Source organism: Podarcis vaucheri, assembly GCF_965113315.1.
Source record: "Podarcis vaucheri genome assembly, chromosome: 2".
Taxonomy (NCBI): Eukaryota; Metazoa; Chordata; class Lepidosauria; order Squamata; family Lacertidae; genus Podarcis; species Podarcis vaucheri.
Window position 1 is genome coordinate 65361777 of NC_138760.1, and position 26877 is coordinate 65388653.

General features: G+C 43.7%; 2 protein-coding genes across 4 annotated transcripts; one reads left to right on the forward strand and one right to left on the reverse strand.

Moving 5' to 3' along the window:
• Positions 1-816: 816 nt before the first annotated feature.
• On the reverse strand, positions 817-11307 carry NME5 (NME/NM23 family member 5). Of its 2 annotated transcripts, none has more exons than XM_082213136.1 (6): positions 11144-11307; positions 10347-10508; positions 6855-7060; positions 4732-4832; positions 1619-1737; positions 817-1088 (listed from the first exon to the last, which is right to left on the reverse strand). In XM_082213136.1, the coding sequence occupies exons 2-6, from the start codon at positions 10473-10475 to the stop codon at positions 1008-1010; spliced, it is 636 nt and encodes a 211-aa protein (XP_082069262.1). In that variant the 5' UTR covers positions 10476-10508; positions 11144-11307; the 3' UTR covers positions 817-1007. The 2 variants fall into 2 exon arrangements, with proteins under 2 accessions (XP_082069262.1, XP_082069263.1); XM_082213137.1 differs by lacking the exon at positions 11144-11307 and adding an exon at positions 10903-11131.
• A 7570-nt stretch (positions 11308-18877) lies between these two features.
• HNRNPAB (heterogeneous nuclear ribonucleoprotein A/B) lies at positions 18878-26317 on the forward strand. 2 transcript variants are annotated; one of them, XM_082213134.1, is made up of 8 exons: positions 18878-19060; positions 19198-19542; positions 21375-21543; positions 21630-21788; positions 22452-22583; positions 24581-24668; positions 24762-24914; positions 24993-26317. In XM_082213134.1, the coding sequence occupies exons 2-8, from the start codon at positions 19223-19225 to the stop codon at positions 25058-25060; spliced, it is 1089 nt and encodes a 362-aa protein (XP_082069260.1). In that variant the 5' UTR covers positions 18878-19060; positions 19198-19222; the 3' UTR covers positions 25061-26317. The 2 variants fall into 2 exon arrangements, with proteins under 2 accessions (XP_082069260.1, XP_082069261.1); XM_082213135.1 differs by lacking the exon at positions 24762-24914 and having other exon boundaries at positions 18886-19060.
• Positions 26318-26877: the final 560 nt, after the last annotated feature.

Consider the following 26877-nt stretch of genomic DNA (forward strand, 5'->3'; position numbering starts at 1 on the left):
TGGCTATTAATAAACATTGGGATGTCCAAAAAAGCAATAAAGATGACACAGGTGGCTTCAGTGGGGAGGAGGGATTGAAGAAAAATAATCAACCTCCCTATTTCATTAGCAAAGGTGTCTTCCTGGATCTGGGAGTATAAGGGCACAATTGGATTTAACCCATATATTTTAGACTGGTGTAAATATATAAGAAACAAGTTGGAAATAGTCATTAGAGTATTTGTGTGCAAGGCCTACTGCACAGTTAGTGTAGGAGGCTTGAATACATTGTGATATATACATAATTTGTTTTAAAGCAAGTGTATAAACAGCAGCTATGTGCTCCTATCTTTAGAGGAATAGGGGTTTTTGGGGTGACAGAAAATTGATTGAATCTTCCATTGATGTCATTCCTGAAGTTTTACAACTCTAGATTTTTGCAGGTCATCAGAGACTAAAATTAAACAGAGGAACTACTTTGGGTGGAAAGAGCTCTCCTGGGTCCAATCAAGGGCCCATCTAGGACAGTCTCCTGTTTTCCACAGTGGCCAACCATATGCCTTGAGGAAAGCAACAAATTGGGCAGGGGGTGGGCAGTAGCTCTGCTCTGTTATTTCTTTGAATAAACATATTTGACTTTGGATAAACACTGGGACTCAAGATGTTATTGCACAAATTGTCGGTCAAGTGTAACATCTGCAAAGAGCTGTACAAATTGAAACAAGAACTGGTTAACAGCAGTATAAATGAAAAGAAGTCACCTCTCAGCTGATCGCAAACCCAAAAGCAATTGTGGGTAATTTACTTTAACCCAACTCTTACATTATTTGACATCCATTGTTTGCTACAAATGGTTCTTTATTCAAGTTCCAAATATAGATTTATTTATACTGTATACTATTTTCAAACTATTTCATGTTAATATTAATAAGAAATGCAAAAGACAGTAGTCGGCAAAATCTAAATAATTATGTTTTTAACTGACAGTCTCTCAAGAGTTTCAACATCTTGCAATTGACTTTTCCTCCTTAAGGTTCCTCTATAATCACATTATGTCGCAATTTAGGTGTGTTTGGATTATGTTCAATTAGCCAATCAGCCAGCCATGTCTATAGAAGAAAAAAGAAGAAACAGGTTATCTTCAATTTCATTTCCATATGAACAAAATATTTGCTGATTGGGAGAATTCAAGTCCTGCATCTCTGCATATTGAATCTCACTCAGAATGAACCCAAGTTACCCAGTTTCCCTAAATAATTCCCATTTCCTCAACTGATTCTTAAAAGGGGAACACTTCTTAAAACCAATACACTTTGCTTCCAATGATTCTCACCTTTGTTGTTGTTTTTTAATGAACCTGTTTGTCTGAGGAGTTGAGGAAGGAGGCAGGCAGTCTAGACTGCTCCTTACATGCAAAGAATAATTGATCATGGGTATTCTGGCTTGATGGATCCAAACTAAATATGCAGATAGAAAAGTACTGCTCTTATTTGCTGTCAATTTTTCTTTTGCATTCCCATTCTTGATACCACATAGGCATGCCTCATAGGCAGTGGGGGTGGAATTAGGTCCCTCCGCACCAACCCGAGACCATCAACTGTGTTCTAGGCTTGACAGTGACAGTCATTGTGATACATACAAAAGGATCTGCTGGTTTCCTCTTGCACAGTTCCGTAAGTCCTTTCAGCAGGGTGGGGGTGACATAAAGGCTCAGGTAATCCTTAGCAGCTTGCCCAACTGGGATTGGTTCAATAATCACTAGGAAAAGGAATTACATATTTTACTGCCAACGTATTGAACGAGATTCAGCTAAAGAGCCCTGCTAGTGGAAACCTGTGGCAAACACTTCTGCTAGCACAAGAAGACTTCTTCCTTCTTTCCCTGCTCCCCAAAGTGGCTCTGGAAAAGCCCGAGGAGGCAGATCACTTCACCAGGCAAGGAGAAACGCTTGTGCTGACAGAGCAATCTACTTAACACAATGTTGAATTCCTCCCACAGATATAAAACTATATAATCTATTACCTTCAAATGTTGAACCTATTTTAGGCTTGTTCTCTATAGTTATTAGCAGCTAAGCTATTTTATTTCTCACAAACAATGCAGAGAACAGATACAGTGTGTTGCTCCCAATGTCATACAGCATGAAACTTTACTGAATTCATTGTCTTATCACATAATGAAATTATTCTACAGAAACAAATAATAACAGCTGACCTTGGGATAGTGGCGGGGAAAGCTATCCTAAGCCACCTCTAATTCATCAGATAATGAACAAAGGCATTTCCAGATGGTCAGTTTCTAACATGATAAATGTGTAGTTAGTATGAGATCCTGGTATTTTCTTTCAAATGGTTCAGATTATATTCCCCTGCCCCCAGACCCTGTTCAGACAAGGCTGGAAGTAGACCTCATGCTCACAGAGTGTAATGTCTGAATTAGAAGAGCCCATCCTAAGAGCCCTGCTGGATCAGACCAAAGTCTAGCATCCTGGTCTCACAACTGGAAGCCAGATGTCCATGGGAGCTCACAGCAGGACCTGAGTGTGAGAGTATTCTCTTCTCTTGTGACCCCCAGAAACTAGAGGCATACTGCTTTCAACAGTGGAGGACAATAGCCATCATGGTTAGTAGACATTGATCGCTTTAACCGCTGTGAATTTGTCTAATCTTTTGAGAGCTGTCCAAGTTCGTGGCCACTGCTTCATCTTGTGGGAGAATTCCATAGTTTAACTATGTACTGTGTGAAGGACTTTATTTCATCTGTCATGAATCTTTCAACATTGTTTTGTTGGAGGACCCCAAATTCTAGTATTATGAGTGGGACTACTTTCTCCACACCGCATATAATCCCATGCACCTCTGTCATGTTCCACCCTTTTTCTAAACTCATTAAATCCGCAAATGTTGTAAGCTTTCTAGGCTCTTGAATTGTCTGCCCCCTTCTGAAGCTTTTCCAGTTCTATGGCATCCTTTTCGAGGTAAGGCAACTAGAAGTGTACTGATGTGATCACACCACAGATTTGTATGATGGCTTTATCATACTGGCAGTTTTATTTTCAGTCCTTTTCTAATATTCCTATGCACATTGGGTCAACATCTTAATTCAGTTATCCACTATGACTCCCAAGGTCTCACTCCTGGTCAGTCACCACCAGTTCAGACCCCATGAGCTATATGTGGTATTAATCCCGCCCCCTTATATGCATCACTTGTTTACACTGAATTGCATTTGCCATTTACCACACATTCACTCAGTTTGCAGAGTTCCTTTCGGAGCGCTTCTTGATGGCTTTCTGTTTTAACCATGCCAAACAATTTGGTATCATCAGCAAACTTGGCACCTTGCTGCTCACCTCTAACTCTAGTTCGTTTATGAATAAAATAACAACACAGTTCCCCATACCAATCCTTGAGGGCTCCATTTTCTACTGTTTATCTTATCTCCAGTGCTATCATGAAGCCGTTGGGAGCGGTCATTGGGAGTTTGGGGGCAAGGTGCCATCAGTATGATGATGACATTTAGCTCTATTTCTCCATAATATCTCAATCAGGAGAGGCCTTGTAGGCCCTGGGCCATTGCCTGATTACAGTGGTGAAATGGATGAGGAAAAATAAGCTGAACTTGAATCCTAGCAAGATAGAAGCACTGTGGCTGAGCAGTTCCTCACTATCCTGCCATTTCAAGAACCTCAATATAGTTTTCCTGTTGAATGTGAAAATAACTGAAAATCTGCTTGTTAACATTCATCTAAACAAAAACTGCAAAGCTTGAACACAGCACATGGATAAACCCTAGATTTGTTTATCTTATTAAAAGACCTTAAGGCTAAAGGAGCCATAGGGGCTGATTCTTCAGCACACTGTTGATACAGGACAAAGCTGATTGGGGTTATCTACTTTGGAACTTGTATCAAAGGGAAGGATTAACATATAATCTATCCAATTTATAAGAGAAAACGTATTTTATCTCCAGGGGAGTTGCTAGCGCCAGCCACATGAAAGACTTCTACTATTATATGGGACATCTTTTAAAAATGCTTGAATCATAAATATTGTCTGACATATACAAACTGTACCAGATTTGAGAAGTTCAGAAATTACAAAAATGCTTCCATCTGAAGCTGTAAAGCTGACAAAGCCAATATAGGGCTTCCAGATGTTGTTGGACTTCAACTCCCATCAACCCCAGCCAGCATGACGAAAGGTCAAGAATGATGGGAGGTGTAGTTCAGCAACATGTTGGCTGCTTCTTCCACAAAAGGTCAAATATAATCCTTTGCTTGCTTACAAAAAAAACCAGGCAGACACATATACGCAGCAAGGCACATCATTTTGCAGTATGGTTTGCAAAGGGATGGGGAACTTCTGGCCCTGTGGGACTCCAGGTTCCATCACTCCTGACTGGTGGCTAGGCCTGGGCAATGCATTGATACATCGCCTGGGACTGGTACGAGGGGCAGAATGCGATGGCAGCTTCACTCACTGGTATATTGTGAGTGAAAGCACGGCCGCTCCTGAGTCCTTCTGCCACCAGCGCCCTGAGGGAACAACAAGCTGTAGCGGTGGCTGTTTCACCAGCAATATACCGCTGAGTGAAACCGCCATCCCAGCTCTGGCCTCATACCAGTGCAGAGGGAGAAACAAGCTGCGCTAAAAGGTAGACTATATTTGAATGAGGCAGGTGTGGAGGGAGGGAGAGAACAGATGGTTTTCCTCTATGTAATGCTAATTCTAGATGGCAATAATTATGTACCTTCAGGAAACATGAACCGGATCTCTCTTTCAGCTGAGGAAAAGCTGGTGCTGCCATGAAGTCCATTCCTTAGATCATCTGTCCCATAAATTGCTCTTAAGCTACAAACCATAGAGACGTGTTAATATATTCAGTCACTGGTATAATAATAAACTTCTAATTAACATGTTTAATTGGGTTTTTTTAATATAAAAAATAACTTGGTCTATTAAATTGAAAAAATGTGCATAAAAATAGTAAGTCACGTATATAACATAAAGGTTGCCTCTCCTACTTCACTCCATTATTACTCTGCTCCTTTCTCCAAGGGCAATCAACCTATAGATGTATCCTAAATTGAAGAAGTATAGGTGGCACAGACTGGTTGGGCTGACTGTATCCAGGCCTTACATGCCTGGACTTGAATTTGCTAAATATGTTTGATCTGGAAGTCGAGAGGCAGCTGGATATGGTAGAACCAAGGTTTTTGATGGAGGGGAGCCATGCCTGTAGAATACCCCCTCCCTTTGCCCAGTAGAAAACCATTTGCCTGGTACAGACATCCCAATGGGCAGAGGTTACATCTGTTGCCAAAGTGCCTGGCAGAATGGCCCTGAAAGGGTATGCAAGCAGGGGGAGGGGTGTGCTTGGTCGCATCAAAGCCCCACTCAAAGCCAAAACTAGGTGGATCCTTTGCCAATGAAAGGGCTGGTAGAAGTGGAAACAATGGGCAGGCCTGATTTGGGAATAACCGACCCCACCCTTGCTGACAATAGGATGGGTGTGCTCTTGAATGCAGCAGAGCACCGTGGCCAATCAATGCACAGTGGCACATAAACCCTGGATATACCGTATTTTTCGCCCCATAGGACGCTCCGTCCCATAGGACGCACCTAGTTTTTTGGGGGGGGAAATAAAGGGGGGGGAAATTCCCTTTATTTCCCCCCCCAAAGCAGGTCGGGGAAACAGAACCAGGTCGAGGAACAGCGGGATGGCGGCGCTGCGCCTCCCTGCTGTCCCCCGAGCTTGTGGGGGCTGGCTGATGTCTGCCCTGCGCGAGGGGCGCTCTGCTTCAGGGAGCCCCGCCCGCCGGGCAGCAGGCTGCTATCCGCAGCATGGGGAACCTTGCCGGGAACTCCGGCAAGGCTCCCCACGCTGCAGATGTCTGCCTGGCGAGGGGGGCACTCTGCTTCAGGCCGCCCCTCGCGCCGGGCAGCAGGCTGCTATCCGCAGCGTGGGGAGCCTTGCCGGGAACTCCGGCAAGGCTCCCCACGCTGCGGATGTCTGCCTGGCGCGGGGGGCGCTCTGCTTCAGGGCGCCCCTCGCACTGGGCAGCAGGCTGCTATCCGCAGCCTAGACATCCCTGCCGGACCTCCCATAGGGCTGCCTAGGCTGCGGATGTGTTCCTGAAGCCTGGAGAGCGAGAGGGGTCGGTGCGCACCGACCCCTCTCGCTCTCCAAGCTTCAGCAAAAGCCTGCATTCACCCCATAGGACGCACCCAGATTTCCCCTTCATTTTTGGAGGGGAAAAAGTGCGTCCTATAGGGCGAAAAATACGGTATTATCCCTTCATGTGTCAAAAGCATAGCTACAAACACAAATGGTGGTGTGTGGGTGGCCGCAGGAAGTGTGGTGACAGTGCTCTTGGAATCCTGTTGTGGCTATGTGCTTTGTTTATGGTGTCACCCTGAAGCATGTGAAACGTGCATGCGTTGCTGATTGAGGCAGTTGTGTTGGATGCGGCGGGCATGCTTGCTGGGTGGTGTGTTTAGATTGGCGGCTGCTGGTGGAATTGCTATGGATGTCATGGACACGTCTTTGTGGCATCTACTGAGCTTTGGGGCATTCCCCTGGCTATGGCCCCAGCAGCTAACAGGGTTAGGAGGTAGTGGTGTTTGCACTGGCAGTTTGTCAGTGGTCACACTGCATGATGGAGTCCCATAATTTGATTTGCTCTGCCTGTAAACCATAAAAAATGAATTTGTGATAAGCTGGCCCTGTGAATTATTTTGAACTTCACTCTCACAACCCTACACCCATTTTGTAAAAGAACGGTTATAACATTGAAAATATTATATCCATTAACTTCAGCTGGACTATTTGGGGGTAGGTGGTTCGTAAGTCCTGTGAATGGAGTACTTTACCTGTCAGGAAAATTTTCCCTGGCTACTATGGTATTTGAGGGCCCAAGCAGGTCCTTCCAATACGAGATACCATTATGCCGAGCGAGAACCATCGCAACTAAAGGTCCAGAACTCATATAAGATGTTAAGTTAGGAAAGAACATTTTTCCATACTGTTCAACATAGAAATTGCTACACTGCTCTGGGCTTAGTTGGAGCTTTCGTTTCTGTAAAAAAAAGAGAGAGAGAGAGAGAGAGGGAAAGAGAAAAAGCTCCTTAAAACCATTGTTCCAAGATAATAAAGCACTACAGTTAGCATTAATATATCTTATTACTTAAGTATTGGGTTTATGGGGTGCTAGCAGAGGGGTCATACCTCTCATGGGGACACGTCTTGTTTCTTCTGGGATAGTTTGTCCACCTTTAGTTCCCACCCTGCACTCAGCTCTCACCTGTGGCTCCTAGAAACTGCCAGCATGCGACTGCAGCCACATCATGGAAAATGACTTCGATTAGCCGGCTAATCCATGTGAGAACAACTGATGGGTTAAAAAACCCTTGGTGAGTTAGGGACTTCCCCTGCATGTAAAGACAGGCTCTGGCAGACTGAGCAGGTGGGATCAACACAACAGTAATGAAGGCACATGCTGTAGAGGGAAGTCAGGGCTCGTCTACCTGGTAAGGTAGCCCATCTAGGAAAAGGAAAACTCTGATTCTAAACCTCTGCTGCCTTTTGCTATATGTTTGGGAGAAATCCAGAGTGGAGACTCTAAGATGGTGATATGGTGTCTTGTATGTCTTTTTCCGGCAATTCCTGCAGCCAAGCTGGTACCAGACATATTGCTCTGCTTTCCGCTGGACTACATCAGCAAGGCTGAGAGGGGGGTCTTGCCTGGGCAGCCCAGGACCTCCATACACGCTCCGCAGGCTGGCACCCCAGGGAGGTCACTTGGGTGCTGCTAACGCAGCAGTTTGATTTCAACCCTGCAGACGCACTCTCAAGACAGACAAATGGTGGCAAGCATTGGTCTTTATTTTCCAGCAATCTCTTTTCCAGAGCCAGGCCTACAAGTGAGGAGACCACCTCAGGCAACATGAGGGGAAGCAGTGGCCTCCTGGCTGTTCATCCTAAGCTCCCTCACCCCAAGCCATTCCCCTCTGACAGAGTTGCGTATGCTATGCGACTTGTTGCATGGCCCTCTAAACTAGCCTGAAGTGTTGGGGAAGATGCTATCCCTTCACAATTGTGAAAGTAAGATTCAGCTGCCAGTCCAGTCAGTTGTCAGTACATGGAATGGGGAGCAGATGCTTTCTTGTCCTTACCCTAGGCAGCAAAAGGCCCTGCTTTCCCAATACTTCTACAGTACAGCCTGATACCTGCCCTAGGCTCAAAAGTGAAGGGAGGAAAGGAAAAAGCAGACAAGATTGTGCTTGAGATCTTGATCAATGGACGCCACCTGGAGTTCAATGGAGGAATTACCAATGATCCAGTTTTGGGCCTTTAATACTATTGATGTTGATCACAGGGTGCTGGTGACCTTGGCAGCAGGACTGGATTATTCCCACCTCTCCCTTGCCATGCATGGTTCCCTTTCATGTTTACTACGTTTGGCCTGAACCACACAAACTGTTCCACATGAAAAGCAATTTCTGTGAAGCAGCTCCCAACATGGTTGTGGCAATTTTTCTATTTTATCGCATCACCGCAAATTCTCTTTTTCAAGCATTTGTGGACCTACTTCACACAACTATCCTGCAGCAAGTTTCACGCAGTTGCACTTCTAAGCAGCTAAGCCACATGGTGCTGGTATAAATCAGGCCAATATAAGGCAATTTGGTAAGCCTGTTTGGAAATATGGAGTCCGATGCCACCAGTAAGTTGATGAATGATGATACCCAGATCTCTTTCTTTTTCCTCTAAAAGATAGAACACCTGCTTTCCACAGTGAAAGTGCGAGGTTCAGGCCTTGGCATCTCCAGGTAGGGTTAAAAAAGACACTCATGACTGAAACCCTGGAGAACCACTGTCACTCGGTGTTGAAAATTCTGAGTTAAGTGGACCAGTGGTCTAACTTGTCATAAGGCAGCTTCTTTGGTCTCATCTGAGGTCTTAGGAGGATCTGTAAGCAGATGTGGTTGGAGTTTTTCCCAACATCAGATTTTCTATAGAAAGGGTCAATCCATTCTCAATAGTCACATTATCTGATACAAATCAAACATATTAATTCAACTCAGCTCACTTGGCTCATGGTAAGTTTTCTTTTCTTTGTAATAAAGCATATTACTGTTCAAATTTTGTGCTAGTATAACAAGTGAAATATACCGAGAAGAAATATTTTGGGAAGAACAATGATTAACTACTTGTTTGCAAAACTGAAACTGCGTGTTTTTTCTTAAAACCAAGACTATAGCTATGCAATAGCGACATCAAGTGGCCAGTTTCAAACATTAGTTTGCTATTGCAAACTATGGAAGTAGAATTAAGTTTTAGCAGTCTTAGCCAACAGCAAACATCTGCCAACACATTTGAACAATAAAAATATTTGTTGTGATAGTGTGTGAATGATGGTGTATAATGAGTCTGAACTGGTGTTCACCTATTTTGAGTTTGAGTACTGTGAGGCAGAAGAATGTTAATTTGACATGACAGGTGCTTATTGTGGGATAGGTGCTGCTGGTGCATGCACATTTTTTGCTGCATCTGCACAATGTCTGTGGTATCAAAGTCCTAGCCCATATCTTGCACACACACCCATTTAATTTGGTTTCATCATTTCTACAGAAAATCCAATGTTAAAAAAAAGAACTGATGCCAATAACCTGTTTGTTATATCTGAACAATTTGTTTAAGTCACTGCCTTGAAGAAACCATAAAACTCTGGAGGTAGTGGATAAAACCAGGTACAAACTTAATCCATTCCGGAAGTCCGTTCTTAAACCAAAGTGTTCTTAAACCAAGGTGTGCTTTCTCACAGCAGCGGGGGACTCAATTTACACTCATCAGGAAGTAGAACATGTTCTGCTTCCAAGGCAAAGTTCACAAACCAAAACACCTACTTCTGGGTTTGCAGCGTTCTTAACCCAAGTTGTTCATAAACTAAGCTGTTCTTAAACCAAGGTACCACTGTACTGGCTTCAGCTGGCAGGGCTGCCTACCACTCACTGCTGCGCAGAAAGGATCCTGACTTTTGATATTTTCATTGTTATTGTATTAATGCATTTTCACTGATGTTTCTTATAAGTCACCTGCAAAAGTTATATCCTGCAAGGCAAGATACAAATACATAATATGAATAAACAAATAAACAAAAGCATATTCTAAGTATACAGTGTTCTACTTGAACACAAAAATATTTGTTTATTATAGAGATTATAGAGACTGCTTGGTATGACTAGCAGATCAAAAGCATAATTTTAAATCAGGGCAAGGACCTTGTAATTATATGATTTGCTAATTTTAAACACACTTCGATTTACACTTGACTACATGAAACGTCTTTCTTTTCAGGTTACCTGAACAATGGTGAATCCAGATCTGAGAATTATATCTTCTATTTCTTCTTCTTTGTTGATGATATCTGGTTTAATGATGGCCAGGGTTCTTTCAACATAAATCTGAGGATCGGGCATTAATGCCTGCATCTTGGCAGTTAAAATCCAAGTCCTCTTCTCTCACTGAAATGATAACATATGTTACGGCTGCTACATTTTACTCTCTAGCCAGGAGGGTGAATTAATATTCATCTGGCCACTTCTGGGTAATTACAGCAATCCCAAAATTACATTCTCCACCGCCAACCTGTCTGAACACACAACCCGATCCTACGTGCGCATTTACTTGGAAGTAAACCCTGCTCAATCCCAGTAGGTCTGTGGCTCCTGCCTCAATGCTGCTGCTCTTTTAATGGTTTTGTGAGCAGCTGCTTAAACAGCCAGAGATCACCCGGCTCCCCTCGCCGAGTTACAGAGCTGCAAAAAGGGTCACCTGCAGTTAACATGCAATCTTACTCGCCTCTGTGCATAACAAACTGCCCATTGTGGATCCAGACCCAATCCTATGCATGCTCACTTGGGAATAAAGCCCGCTATATTGGGGGCAGAGCGGGGCTACTTCTCGGTTACGATGCGCAAGATTTATTCTCTCTCTCTCTCTCTCTCTCCTTTGTCCCCTCTTCCCCTAGTGGTCGTCTCGCCCCTCGTTGCTCCTCCAAGCTGCCTGGACCCGTCCATTGTGAGAACGAGGTAGCAACCCGCCCCTCCTCTGGTCACCCTGCCCCGAGGGCCAAAATGAGCAAGCTGGATGATCTCACCCCGTTATGAGGTCCCAGAGTCCGTCCTCCTCTTCTTCCTCCACGCAGACGTCACTCCGACCCGCGAGGAGTCCCCTCTACGCGCTGACTGATTAGCCCAAGGAACCCCAGGCTCGGTTGCCGGGCAACAGAAGAAACCCAAGCTAAAGCCAGCACCTACGGCGGCCGACAAGGCCAGTTTGCGTCGTTCTCCTTTGACAGGCAAATGTGGTTGGAGCGACGGCCGGCCGGCCGGCTGTAACGGATGGAAGGTCTGGGCGAGTGGGAACAGTATCTGCTTAGTGCGGCCGCGTTTGTAAGAACTCGATCGTTTAGCGTGGGGGCCCCGACATTTTGAAACTTCCTGCCAGGGTTTTTCAATGTGTTCTTTTCCGAAGCCATCGTTATTTAGACAAGTTTGGACAGATGTTTAGAAAATTTGTACGGGTTTTAATTTGTTTTAGCCCATTCTGCTGCTCCCTCAGCCAATAAAGCGAGATGAGCGCTGCAAAACCAGAGTCGTCCGCGACTGGACCTAATGGTCAGGGGTCCCTTTACCTTTACCTATTGCTTTCTGCATGTTTTAAATTATGGTTGTAGTGATAATTTTTGGGTAAACTGCTTGCAGGTAGTCCCCCCCCCTTACAATCAGTCTGTATACAAAGGTAAAGGGACCCCTGACCATTAGGTCCAGTCGCGGACGACTCTGGGGTTGCAGCGCTCATCTCGCTTTATTGGCCGAGGGCGCCAGTGTACAGCTTCCAGGTCATGTGGCCAGCATGACTAAGCCACTTCTGGGGAACCAAAGCAGCGCACAGAAACACCGTTTACCTTCCCACCTATTTATCTACTTGCACTTTGACGTGCTTTCGAACTGCTAGGTTGGCAGGAGCAGGGACCGAGCAACGGGAGCTCACCCCGTCGCGGGGATTCAAACCACCGACCTTCTGATCAGCAAGTCCTTTTTGTGAAATAATAATGAAATAGCTAACCGCAACATCGGTATGCAAAGGTCCTTGCTGTTCAGACCAAGCAGGGCTGCTGGGAGAGATCCCTGCCTGCAGACCCTGGAGAGCTGCTGCCTTTCAATGTAGACAATACAGTACTGAGCTAGATGGTCCCGATGGTCTGATGCGGTATAAGGCAGTTCCTCAGGATCCTAACAGCTGCAGCAACAATAGTCCATGTACATGGCACTTTATAAACAATGAGAGCATAGATCAGTCTTCCTCAACCTTTGGCCTACAACTCCCATGATCCCTAGCTAGCAGGTCAGGGATGATAGGAATTGTAGTCTCAAAACATCTGGCGGGCCGAGGTTGAGGAAGCATGGCATAGATCCTTGTCCCTAGTGTGTATGCAGCCTAAGCTTTGTTTTCTTTCTGTCTGTTTAAAAGTTTTTTTTTACCCTGTTCTTCAGCTGAAAAAAGGCTGCCAGAACAACATATTAATTATATATCACTTTTCATCACCAAGTGACCCCAAAGCAGTTTGCATTTAAAAAATATTCAATAGATTTATATGGGGCTTAATTATTTTATTTGCATTTCTAAGTGGTGCACGTAAAAAAAATAATCCATGGAAAATGGGAAAATAAAGCAGTTAAAATACCATCATCAAATACTACCTGTTCATAATATTAGTCATAATATTAGTAATAAGAGTCCCTGCTCTCAGGCTTGCAGTCTGACAGCAAAAGGAAAAGGGAGGAGACACTGGGAGCAGGGAAGCAAGTTTAGGCACTTTTTTGTTACAGAATTATAGTGGCCATGTGTCCTTCAAATGGAGGGCAGTCTTCTATTTGAAGGTGTCTTCTTTTTTTGAGGTGGTGTTCGGTCCAAGCCTAGTGTAATGAGCCATAAAAAGGGAAATTAACAGTTCAACAGTTAGCACTTGGACAGCAGAATGAGCTGTCAGATCACCTGGCACACAGTTCTAATCATAGCCTTCCTCACAATGATGAGATGTACTGTATTTATAGTTAATCATTTCTAAATTTGCATCTATTACTATTAATTAGTACTGTATATGCAATTTTTATGCAAACATAAAACATACTTTTTGGTTATTCTTTCCTCTTTTTTGGCATTGAATATAAGTGACCACTCTATACAACACCACAGCTCAGTTGTAGAGCATCTCCCTTGCATGCAGGGAGGTCCCCAATTCAATCCCCAGCATCTCCAGGTGGGGCTAGAAAAAGGCCCTGCGCCAAACCCTGGAGAGATGCTGCCAGTCAGAGTAGACAAGACAGTGAGATGGACAGTTGCTTTTGTAGAGTTCTTGTAGTGACCAGCTGGAATGTAAAGAGCTCAAGGAAAGAAGGAGCCTAAAGCAGCTGGCCTTTCAGTAGAGCAAATGAAGATGTTCTGCAGTCCCATCTCTGTCTTATAGCTGTGTATAAGTTATCCTGTTGTGAATGCCAGATGCTGATAGTTCAAGCTGAATTATGTTTTATCTGTTTACCATGTTTTGTCCATGCTCACGCCTGAGTCCAGGAGCATGCCCAAACTATAAACCTGTGACTTCAGGTGGAGTGTTACTCCCATCCAGCACATGCTGGATTCCTTGTTCTGCTTTCCAGCTGACCATAGCACTTAGTCTTATGTGGATGAAGTTGCAGTTTGTTCACCTTCATCCATTCCATTACTGATGTCAGATACCAGTTTAGAACCGAGACAGCTTCCTTGGATTTAGGAGCTGGGTGTCATTAGCATTTTCATGTGAATGTTAAGTAGTATGGGGACAGAAGAGAACCCTGAGGGACCCTGCAGGCCAACAAGCAAGGTGTTGAACATGTCTGTGGGAAGACACAAGCAGGATCTGAGCACAGTATCTCTCTCTCTACAGTTTCTAGCAACTGGTATTCAGAATTCTACAACTCTGTCTCTAATGGTGGAGGTAGAACATAGTTATTGTGGCTGGTAGCCACTGATAAAAGGTAAAGGTAAAGGGACCCCTGACCATTAGATCCAGTCGTGGCTGACTCTGGGGTTGCGGCGCTCATCTCGCTTTATTGGCTGAGGGAGCTGGCGTACTGGTTCTGGGTCATGTGGCCAGCATGACTAAGCCGCTTCTGGCGAACCAGAGAAGCGCACGGAAACGCCGTTTACCTTCCCACCGGAGCAGTACCTATTTATCTACTTGTGCTTTGATGTGCTTTCAAACTGCTAGGTTGGCAGGAGCAGGGACCGAGCAACAGGAGCTCACCTCGTTGCGGGGATTCGAACCGCCGACCTTCTGATCGGCTAGTCCTAGGCTCTGTGGTTTAACCCACAGCGCCACCCGCGTCCCTGGTAGCCACTGATAGCCTTTGTCTAAATCTCTTTTAAAACCAAATAAGGTGATGGTCACTACTGCCTCTTATGGGAGACAATTAGTTTAACGAAGTGCTGTGTGTTTATTGTCTACAACATTGTGGTATTACTGGATTGTTGTTGTTTTTTACTTTGAGATCCATTTCAAGAGTGCTGAGGCTAGAAAGATGGATGGATTTTTTGTTTAAATAGCAAACCAAAGGCTGCACACTTGGGCACACTAACTTCAGAACTGAGTTCAGTGGGGCTTACTCCCAGGTAACTGGCATAGGACTGCATATTGAGCATGTCATTTGTCTGTTACAGCCCAAAACTTACACATACTTACCGGTACTTGAAAGTAACTTATATAAAGATCAAGGGGAGCTACTCCCTAGTAATTGTGCATGAGGGATTGTAGCCTTCAGAATTTTTTGCTTTTGCAAAAAGTACTGTAAATCCCAATAAAAAAATTCCTTACAGTAGCACCTTAAAGACCAACTAAGTTAGTTCTTGGTATGAGCTTTCGTGTGCATGCACACTTCTTCAGATACAGAACTTGTAAATCCCAAGTTCAATATACAACTGAACTTGCTTCCAAGTAAATGTGCATAGGATTGCAGTCTTGCTTACCAGCAATTGAAAATTATCTAAATGTACATCTCATTACAAGCGGGCATATCCTCTAACATTTGGCCCACAAGGATATTTATACAATTCCTCCTTGTAGCCAGAAGAAACAGGAAGTGGTTGGGACATCTATGTTCTGTACTGATCTGTCAGATGCCTTAATTTATACTAATCTAATAAGCAGTTAACTGCATACCATGTATTCCATTGTTTCACAGATTATTCCAAATTATGTTTACTCAGCAGTGATACTGATTTCAGTGGAACTTATTTCCCAGTAAGTTATTTATTGTTCCATCAGCCACAGATTTTCTCCATAAAAACAAGTATTGACATATTGCATATACTACTGGCAAAGTATTTGTCACAATCTGAAGCTCAATTTTAATTTTGGCCATACAAGTCACAGGGAGACATTGGTTTTTGGAGAGAATGTAAAGCCACTGCAGTCAGGTGAAAACAATTTGTCCCTTTCCCCAAAACTAGTATCACTAAAGAACCAGTCGCCTCTTCCCTAGCCAGCTAACCTCAGTTATAATTTGACAGGTTTTTAGAAAAAAGGGCTTGAAGCTAACAGGCAGTTTAACTGAATGAGCTTGCCTTGCACTAACATTCTAAGTACCTGTGTGCTTACACATATTTCAGAATAGTCTTACAGGAATATTTCTTCGAAGTGCTATTCTTTGCATACACACATTCTTCATGTCCATTGTTCTTTGCTTCCTTACCAGTTCTACAGCAAATATAGATTTGCTCACAGCAGGACACCTACCTGTGAAAAAGTGGGAGACAGGAATGTCTTGCTGAGTTGATGGTTGCAGATGCTGTTTGGAGCAGAGACACCCCCCTCCCCCCTAGAGCTAAATCAATAGAACCTGGAGTCCTGCGTAGTTTCTGGCTTTGTGGAGACAATGTGTTATAAGAAAGATGTTAGGCTGACTGAAGGAAATAAGAGCAGGAAAGGAGGACAGGGCAGGGCAGGCTATGAGGTGTGAGAAAAATAAACAGGGATAAGAATGGCTTTTCTGAGGCAGAATAATAATTATTTGTTTATTTATTTTCAAAGCGGAGCCCAAGTGCTCTTCAAAACGTTTTATATGGGCTATAAGCATGTTATGTGCGAAAGCATTTTATATATGTAACATTTGACCTAGTCAGTCAAAAGGACTTCACATTGCTCAGCAAGATAGAACGCTCACTTAAGCTTCACAAGATGATTGTTTTCTTCAATGAGAACATGTGTGGCACCATCCAATATGATGGCTCATCCTCAGATGCCTTGCCTATAAAGAGCAGTGTGAAACAGGGCTGTGTTCTCACCTCAACTCTCTTTGGCATATTCTTCTCCCTGATGCTCTCATATGCCTTCAGCTTGACTGAAGACGGGGTGTACTTTCAATCAAGGAGCAACGGGGGTCTGCTCAACCTGACATGTCTCCGTGCCAAGATGAAAGTGTGGCAGGTCCTTATCCAAGAGATGTTGTTTGCAGATGACACAGCCTTGACAGTGCACTCCAAGGAAGCTGTACAGAGACTCATCAACCATTTTGCCGAATATCGCATGAAACCGAAGCCTGATGAAGACCAACATCCTGGGCCAAGATATATAGTTGCAGTCTCAGCCAAGCGGTACACAAGATTCCAGAGATCCTGGCACTTAACCAGGGTTTGTGTTTACTTTAGAAAATTAAGGCACAACTGAGGCTATAGTGTATTATGAATTACGGTTTATTTACACATATTTACAACCTGAATCCTTCAGTGGAAGGGTACAGAACATTACACCTCAAGAGTGTCTTTTGTTGCTCCCTCAACTTCAGTAAGCTTGAGTCCATGGCAGAAACCAGCCATGCTCCCTGGCAGGGACATACCTAGGGAATGGCTAGGTTAGCGCTAAAATCACACCACTCCACTCTGGTTCGGAGTAGCCATGAGTCTGCTTGCCCAACCATGCACTCCCTGGGCTGTTCCTCCACTGCTCTGGGCAGTCAACATCTCCATGCCAAGGGTGCAAGGGGACAGGGAAAGGGGTGCCAATATAGTTCCTTGCCAAGCACCTCTGTTCCTGGTCTCCTGGTGCAGCCTATTGCCACCTGTCACTCTGGCAACTTCAGTTTCAAAAACCTGCTGCAAAAGGCACTTTTTCCTGTGATGACATCACACCCTCTGCAACTGGTTCACAAATTTAGTTATCTTCCCTTGAAGGGCTAGTGACTGGCTATCAGCACCATCGTTTCTTCAATGGCCCACCCATGGCTAGCCACCACCAACCTGGCCTCATGAGGAAGTAACTTGCTAAATTAAATAATTTATCAGTTTGCTCACCTTTTACTGAATCTAGGGATTTGGGAGGTCTTGCCACCCCATCTCCCAACATAGAGAAACATTATTTTATAATAGAGTGACCTAGCTGATAATGCTGGCAAAGAGGAAATTCCTAGAATAAAGATATGCTTTATTCTGCTCCTTAGAGAGGCAACTGTGCTGAGATTGGATTCCCCAATTCTTTGGATGTATTAATGCTTGTGTTAACCTAAGGGTGTGTGCCTTTAGGGGTATTCTGCCCCCTTAGTGGCACAGAATGTAGTGTATGTAAAAAGGAATGGCCCTGTCAGCATGGAAAGGGAAAAGAAGGCACTTCAGGACCCCACTACCCCTCTTTATTCGATGTATTCCTTCACAGGATATAAACCTGAAAGGCCAAAGAAAGCTAATCCAAGTTGCAGCTACCTCTGCTGCTTGGGCAGCCAAGTGGCTTGCGAGAATCAGACAGCTGCATCCACTCATTTGCCCCCCCCTCCATCGTGTCTAGTTCTCAGGTGAGGAGTCTCAATCCCCACAGCGACATGGGGGGGAGGAAGCAGCAGTGGCTCATCCTAGCAGCAGACCCTCCAAGTGTCCTTATTTTCCAGGGACATCCCTGATTCAGAGAAGCCGTCCGGGTTTCTGATTTGATCCCAGAATGCCCCACTCTTCCTTAGCATGTCCCAATTTCATCGGAGAAATGTTGGAGGGTATGGCATTATCTGACCCCTGATCCGTTTGAAGGCAATCCTGTATAGGGAAGGATTTTTTTTATGTTTAATGTTTTATTATGTTTTTATATATGTAGCTGCCCAGAGTGGCTGGTGCAAACTCAGTAAGATGTGTGGGGTATAAGTAGTTAAATTATCATTATGGAGTGGGGCGTCCCTGTTTTCATCGGGGAAATGTTGGAGGGTTATGTAGCAGTGACCTCGTGCTTCTAGGCGCTGCAGTGGGCCTCACCCCAATCACCGGGCCATATTCAGAGAGCGAGCACAGCGGAGTGACAGCAGCAGCTCCGATCCCCGTTGCTCCCTGGTGTGGGGGAGAGAGCGAGCGAGCGGGAGCAGCCGGCGTTTCCATTCCCTCAGCCTTCCGCTCTGGGCGGCGAAGCGGGCGGTTTTGGCCTGCTGGGGAAGTGCGGTGGGGAGGCGCCGCTCGGGGCTGTGGGGGCTGGTCGCTGCTGGTGCCTCAGAGCAACCAGCTATGCTTATTCGGGGATATTTGTGTTGAGAGATTAAAAGTGCATCCTCCCATACGGGAATTGGTGGTCTCAAGGGGAAGGGGGAGGACTCCTTCGCGCTCTCTGCCTTTTTAACTGTGAGGCCTCTAGGTTTCTATTTCGACATTCCAGCAGGTTAGCCGCAGGCCTAGGCCAGGCCGCAGAGCTAGGAGTAGGAGGTGAAGAGAGCGCATGGGCCTACCCGCGACGTATGAGAAATGCCCTTCTATGCGGGTGCCTGCTGCGCTAGGCCAATGAGCGGGAGGCTTGCTGGAGGGTGCCCGCGCGGCCCCGAGGAGTCTATAAAAGGAAGCGGCGCGGGAACGTGCTTTTCCCCCTTCGGGTAGCGCCGAACTGCCTTGTCTGCTCGTCCGTCAGGAACTGCGCGGGAGGGGCGGAGCAGCGACTGACGACTACGGCAGCAAGAGGCTGGTGGAACCGGATCGCGGGGTCGCCTGAGATCGTGAGGGGAGCGGCTCTTTAAACGTGAGTTCCTAGAGCCCCCGAGAGGGGAAGGCGGGTGGTTGAGAGGCGGCTTGGGCACCCGGAGAGGCGCCTTCCTTCCCCTTGCTAGGCCCCACTGACGAGAGGGCGGGGGACTTCCGTTGTTGTCGCTCGCGCAGGTTCGAGGCAGCGGCAGCATCGACCATGGCCGAGGTGGAGCACCAGTTCGGCGCCACCCAAAATGGGCACGAGGCGGCGGCGGCGGCGGCAGCAGCGGCCGAGAGTTCCGCCAGCGGCGGCGATGAGGAGCAGCAGCCGGACCAGCAGCTGGAGGAGGAGGAGGAAGAGGAGCTGGCGGCGGTGGCCGTAGCCGAGGAAGAAGAGGAGGAGGAGGCGGCGGCGGCGGCGACGACGGAGGAAGAGGCGGCGGCGGGGCAGTCAGAGGCTTCGGCGGAGGCCGCTGGGAGCCAGAACGGAGCCGAAGGCGACCAGATCAACGCCAGCAAGAACGAGGAGGATGCGGGGTGAGCAGGGCTGCTTCCTAATTTTATCTTCACCTTTATTTTTCTGGTCGCGTCAGGCGGGCCGGGCCGTAGAAATATGCTCGGGATGACAGGCCCGAGGCCCTGTCGCTTCGTCTCAGCCCTGCGCGCCCTTTTCCTGTTTGGTGCGGGCTTTTGTTTGATTGTGGGGGTTTTTTGGACAAAGGGTAGCTGTTGCGCTATAGCGGGGCGGGGGCGCGCGCTTCGCTTCCCTCGCGACTTTGCTTTTGGGGCTGAAGCGCACAATAAGCCGGGCCTGGGCTGCGGCGGCGGGACCTCCTCCTTTGTTCTGGAGCTGCCTTTTGTTGGCGCCATGTGGTGGTGGGGGAGGGGCTGGGCGCATTTTTTTTTGCTTTTCGGAGCTGCGGCGAGTTTTTCCTTGCGCGCCTTTTTTGGCGCGAGCTCTTAGCGGTGTATAGGGACCGCGTAATAGGGCTGCAGATCTACAAAATTTGAAGAGAGATCTCATCTCCCCCGCCCCCTTCTCCCCCGCCTGCTTGCGTGCTTTCCTCAAATACACAGACTCGCTTCCTCTTGCCGCTTGACGGAAGTCGACGGTAGTTGGGTGAAGCGCGGGACACTTTCCATAGGTGCGTTCTTGTTTAGGAAGTTTGATATCTTAAAAAGTAGCTTCCTTGAAGTGAAACAGCAGTTTGCCTTCAATTCTTGGACCACATTTGACCTTCAGTTCTGCCCCGTGTCCCCCACCCCCATTTTTTAATGTTTCCTTAGCGATTTCAGTTGAGAGACACTCTTAAAAAGCAATTGGACAAACTAAAACCCCTTGACTTTGCTCCATGCTATTTTATTGGCTTTGCAGCAATGGAGATGCTTTTTAAGCTTTCATACTTAAATGGGCAACGTTTTTTGTGAAACAGGAGCAGTGACTGTATAAACAAACATTTGCTTACAAATATTTATGCTTTAAAAAAGCATCATAGTACTTTTTGCTGCTGCCAGGTAACACTCTTTCTCTCTTTAGGAATAGAACACAAATTTTATGTACAAGTAAACAATATTCCAGACTGCTTAGCAAATGCTAAATAGAATTTCACATGGTCTCTTACCTGAACAGTAGGATAAACACTGACTGTAAACAGTCAGTTGATACTTTTTTAACTTCGTAAGACTATGCTTTTTATTTCTTTTCATTTTATTAACCATTTGGGACTAACTTGTTTGAGTGACGCTCCTATGACCAGACTCATCTTAGGAACGGTTAAGAAATGTGTTGTGAGTAGTGATTCCCAATACAGTATGTAGCTTAATGAAACTGCTAAGTCTTATTTCTGTTGTGTCAGTAACATAGGACATTCAAATCAACATAAGGTTATGATGCACAAATTTGGTAGGCTTCTTTTACATGCTTGAAATGTCAGAGGAGTATGCAGCATGTCCATAAGTTTCTAAAAGTATTGAGCAATAGAGAATAGTCATAGAAAGTAAAACAGGTACTCATTTATACCTGTTTTGATGAGACTAGAAATGACAATATGAGTTGCAATATTTTTTCCACTTACAATATCAATGTGTAGCATGCATAGTATTTTAACCTTGTATTTAGTTTTTGTTACAGACAGCTGAAACCTGAAATAGACTGATTTGGGAAGAAACTGAACTTCTAATATAACACTTTGTACTTATTTTCTGGTAGTTAAATCTAAATGCATATTTGGGAAGTGAGATTTAATGTCACAGTTTAAAGGAAATAGATGACATCAGTTGCCTGTTTATGTTGACTTTCATAATTGTAAGCGCCTTAGGCTATAGCATTTTGCAGCTGCATTAAAGTTAACATTTAAACATTATTTCAGGAAAATGTTTGTTGGTGGTCTCAGTTGGGATACAAGCAAAAAAGACTTGAAAGACTACTTTACAAAATTTGGTGAAGTGACTGACTGCACAATAAAGATGGATCCTAACACAGGCAGATCAAGAGGTTTTGGATTCATTCTGTTCAAAGAGGCAGCAAGTGTTGACAAAGTGAGTTGAAAGGATTTAAATCCTAACATTTTAATACTTTTGTATATCCTGCCAGTTTCATTCTGATTTATTAAACTACTTTGTAGGTTTTGGAACAGAAAGAACATAAATTGGATGGCCGAGTGATTGATCCTAAAAAGGCAATGGCAATGAAAAAGGATCCTGTGAAGAAAATATTTGTTGGTGGACTTAACCCAGAAGCAGCAGAAGACAAAATCAGAGAATATTTTGGAGAGTTTGGAGAGGTGTGTAATCAGGGGAAGAGTTTAACTAGAATAGGAACTAAGAAAATAAGAATTATGTTGAAACAGACCAAAGGCCCACCTAGTCCAGCATCCTGTTCTCACACAAGAATTTCAGATTCAGAATTACATAATTGGAGATATAGGGTATACTTTGAGGTCTAGAGTCATATTGACTGCTACATGATACATACACATTCATGCACCTGATATGCCAGTCTTTCAACCAACCCATAGTTGGGAAAAATATGGGAATTGGAAATGCCCTGATAGTCCTACGTAAAACCATGTATCACTGCATACTGTAGTAGCTAGATCTGACACTGACTGATGCAGTCTTAAATGATACTGCTTTTTAGGATCTTAAAACCTTTCCTGATAAACACTGTTCAGTCTGAGGGATTGAGCCTTGGATGTAATAATTTGACAAGTCAGTGGACCAAAGGCCTCCCCCCATTATGGTTTCATAAAGCACTAACCATTTGCTTATGAGACTCAGTTGTTGCTTTCTTCCAAGAAAATCTTAGAACTTAACCATTGACTTCAACTTATGTTAACACTGGGCAGTTGTACACTGAAATCTGAGACTTGTAGGGTGGGGTTATAAGGTACAGTAATGCAGTGAAATTTATGAAACTTTGAATGGAAATTACTATGTTTCATTAGATTGAGGCAATTGAACTACCAATGGATCCAAAGACCAATAAAAGAAGGGGGTTTGTGTTCATCACCTTTAAAGAAGAAGATCCAGTGAAAAAGATTTTGGAGAAAAAATTCCACAATGTCAGTGGTAGCAAGGTGGGTATTCATGTTTTAATGAACTAACTTTAAGATTTTTTTAAGGGGCTGTTCATACAGTGGTTAATTTGTGTTTATGTGAAAATACAGTTGGAAAAGATTTACTGGTGCATAGCATTTTTAGTTAGTTAGTTAGTTAGATTGTTTGTTTGTTTGTTCAGAGCTGAAGACACCCTTGTTCTAAAATACTACCTCTGGGTATATAAGCTTTCAATCTTAATATTTCCTCAACAACCATGCCTATTAACTAGGTCCCATAACAACTGAAACCTGATTGTGGTTGATCTAATCTACTTGTATATGTAGGATCATTATAAGACACACAAGTTTGTTTTTCTTTTTCTCCTCCCTTTCACACAAGTGTTACACACACACAAGCTTGTGTAAAGGCCTGCGATGATCCCTGCACACACCATGTGTTACAGCTGGATGAAGAAAACAAGTCTGTTCTATTCTATGAGCGTCTTTGTGCATGAAAGCTGTGCACAGGGACTGAACTGAGCCCATAGGTTTGGAACGTAATAATGCCTACAGTCTTTTGCTCATGCAGCCCCCATGCCACCTGCACAATAGAATTACATCTTAAGAGACAGCCAAAGAATTACATGCAATTTGTACACATTTAAGTAAACAGTGTAAGATCACTAACTTGAAAGTTTAAGGCTGCAATACCACAAGCACTTATTTGAAAGTTTTCAGAGTCTAGTGTTTCCAGAAACAAGAGCTGGTAGTTACTTAATTAATTAAGAGCACAGGGCTCTTTGATTTATGTTATACTGGATAGCATTTCCAATATCTAGCACAGGAGTAGGCAAACTCGGCCCTCCAGATATTTTGGGACTACAACTCCCATCATCCCTAGCTAACAGGACCAGTGGTCAGGGATGGGGGGATTTGTAGTCCCAAAACATCTGGAGGGCCGAGTTTGCCTATGCCTGATCTAGCACCTATCTTGCTAGTCCCTGTGTCTAGTAGAAGCCAAAAAAATTATTAATAGTTTTTAGCCACAGATGTCAAACCTTAAGATAGAATGGTCACTTTTAAGAGGCCAGTGTAATAATTTATGGAGTTTGGGACCTCCTTTACAAGTTTTATAGACATTAAACCAATGTTTTTAAAACATCTATTGGATTTTAAGATAAATGAACCAAGGAAGGTTAACAAAATAGTTTTATATCATGTCCCTTCTGCAATTGCCCTTGTTCCTGAAAAGCTGCTTGAAATCCCAACTCAGGCAACAACACTTTGTGTGAATGGATCTCCACTCTGCCCAGTTTTATGTACCCCACATTGTTCAGGAGTAGCAAACACACCCCTTTCCATTACTCTGGAAATACTTTTTGGGAAGAAATCGGGGACAAAGGGGCAGTAATCTTTACTTCTATTATTTTCTGTAGTTTTACTTACCTTAAGTGGTTAAAAACATACTTTTGGGAGGAGAAACCTAACTTAATTTTAAAAATTGATTAAAATACATAATCTTACCACCATATTCTTTATAAGGCGAAGCTTACATTGTTTAGGATGTGCTTTGCCATACCAAAGAAGTCAAAGGAGGTTGCCTAACTGATCACAGAGGGGACTGTTTTGAATGGAAGCATTTGATAGAAAACTTTTAAAGGGAAATTGCATGCTGTTGACTTAGAATCCTAGGACAGCAGGTTGACATGCATAGCATTGTTATTTGGAGGGCAGTTGTGCATGGAATAAATGGACTAAAATAGAGAGGCTGCCATCAACTTTAATCATTATAAATTCTAGTGATTTGAGTCTTTTTTTAAGATGCACACTGAAGATAAGTGTTTAAAAGTCCTGCTGTCCTGCCTCTTTCCATCCACTAGCTAGAGATTCAGATGAAAACTTGAATCTACTCTGAGCCTAATGTATGTTAATAACATGTGGGAATTCTATTCAAATTAAAAAATTACATTATTTCAACCATAGATAAATGTTGGAAGGAAGTGTTTGAAATACAAACTTTGATTTCTCCCCCCCAGTGTGAGATAAAGGTTGCACAACCGAAAGAAGTGTATCAGCAACAACAGTTTGGATCTGGGGGTGGCCGAGGAAGAGGTGGAAGAAGAGGTACGTATTATGCACAGTACGTTAGTATGGACACATTCTAAAACAAAACTCTATACTAAAATGGGATTTTGTGGATGGTTTTCCTTTCTATAGCTCAAAGTCAAAATTGGAGTCCAGGTTATGGCAATTACTGGAACCAGGGTTATGGGAGTCAAGGATACGGCTATCAGGAAGGTTATGATGGCTATGGAGGCTATGATTATTCAGGATATGGGTATTTTGGATATGGACCGGGCTATGATTACAGTAAGTAAAGAGAACTGTATTAGGTATATGCAAGCATAACTTAATAGCAGTTTAATGCATTTGATCTCTTGTTTATAGGTCAAGGCAGTTCAAATTATGGGAAAGCTCCAAGACGTGGTCATCAGAATAACTACAAGCCATATTGATTAAAAAGGTATTCAGGTATGCAGTGGCACGCTGTAATGCAGAAAACAACTGCATAGGTTTTGTACTCAATGCTGTAGATGGACATTACAATTATGTACCAAAATTAACTTTACAATACATTTCTATGGCCTGTTATGTGTATCTGAAGAGCTCCCTGGAAATGTCTTTGTTTAATATTTACAGATAATAGTTGTCTAGACAGTGTGGTGTGTAAATTTCAGCCTTGCTGAAGATTAATGATTTTATTGATAGGTTAAATTGAAACTGATTTTGATGGTCTGCTTAAAGCTGCAGCTCTGCATCTAGGGACTGCTTCTTGGAGTTAACTATGAACTACGTTATTCCAGTTGTACAGAATGAGATGCATTTTAGGGAACCAGTGTCACTTTCCACCTTTTTATTTTGTATTGGTTTTGTGTCATACATTTCCTCTAATGGAAGTGTTAATTTTACTGTACTTTTTGGTACCTTTTTGGAATCTAATGTATTGTAAGGTATTTTACATGTGTTCTGATTCACCATGACATGGATATTGATGCTATCTTAGCTTTTGAATAAAAAAGCATAATCTAGTATCCTGTGCCATTATTCCAGCTATCCTATTGTAGCTCAGGGGAAACGCCTACTAGAATTTCAGTAGAAATGATGGTGGCTGGTGCATAAATTTCAGGGTTCAGATTTGGAACATGTTCTAACCCTAAAATTGATGAGTGATCAGTGAGTTTGGTTAAACAGTTATGGATTCAAAGTAGTATGTATTACAAAGCTAAGAAAAAAATGGTAATCAGAATAGGTGTTGAGATGCTTTCAGGCAAATGCATGGACTTACTGGATAACTGCATCTGATTGGCTTCAGTAGGAATTAGGGGACTAGGAATCTACTTGTAAAATTAGACATTTAAACCAGTGTGAGGCTCAAGGCTGTATTTACACACGCAAGAAAATGTTAGACATGTTTGCCACATCAAAGTCTGATTTTGTTGTATATTTGAGCTCACTTGAGCTGCTTTTAGAGATTGGGAAACATGCTTAGTACTATATATACAACCCCGCCCTCCAGCATCTCATGTAGTATGTGCATTCTGTCTGAACCACCCAGTAGGCTTAAGTCGATAAATGACAGACCACACTTAAAACTTGTCAACCTGCCTGGCTTTGTGCTCTTGTGTGCTTTATTAACTATTGTTTAGAATTTAAGCATTTAATGCTAAAAATGCTAAGATAATATTAAAGATGCCTAAAAAGTTGGATTTTCAGTACTACTTTTGTTTCTACTTTCTATCTTATAGCAGCCTTCAATTTTTATTATTTTGGCAAAAATTAGATCAACTAGTATGGCCTGGACTTTGTAGACGGAGAACCTTTTCACATTTTACAGCATGCTAAGCTGCCTCAACTCTCATGGTATTTAAAATATGCTGTACTGAATGCAAAACAACATAGCGCTGCTGTAGCCTGCTGCTGAATCATAATTAAGGTAATGGGAAGGCTGTGAGAGATTGTGTTTTCCTCTTAATACAAATGCTTCCTCTTTCACTATTGAGCATATTTAGTGTTAACTTTGGTTGTGACATTGGCTTTAAATTTTGGTTAGCATTAGCTATGGTTTAAAAGTATGTTGCCAACTATGATTAAAGATGAGAAGGAAGTGGTTGGTCATGTAACAACTGCACCAATCTGTAAGCTGATTTTATTTTCTAAGTTCAGCTCTAAGGAGACCCAAATTAGGCCTAAATATTACAAGTTCATGGCTGCTGAATGTAGCATAGCTCTAGTTACTTGGTGTGGTTTTTTTTACCATTTTCATAGACCCCAT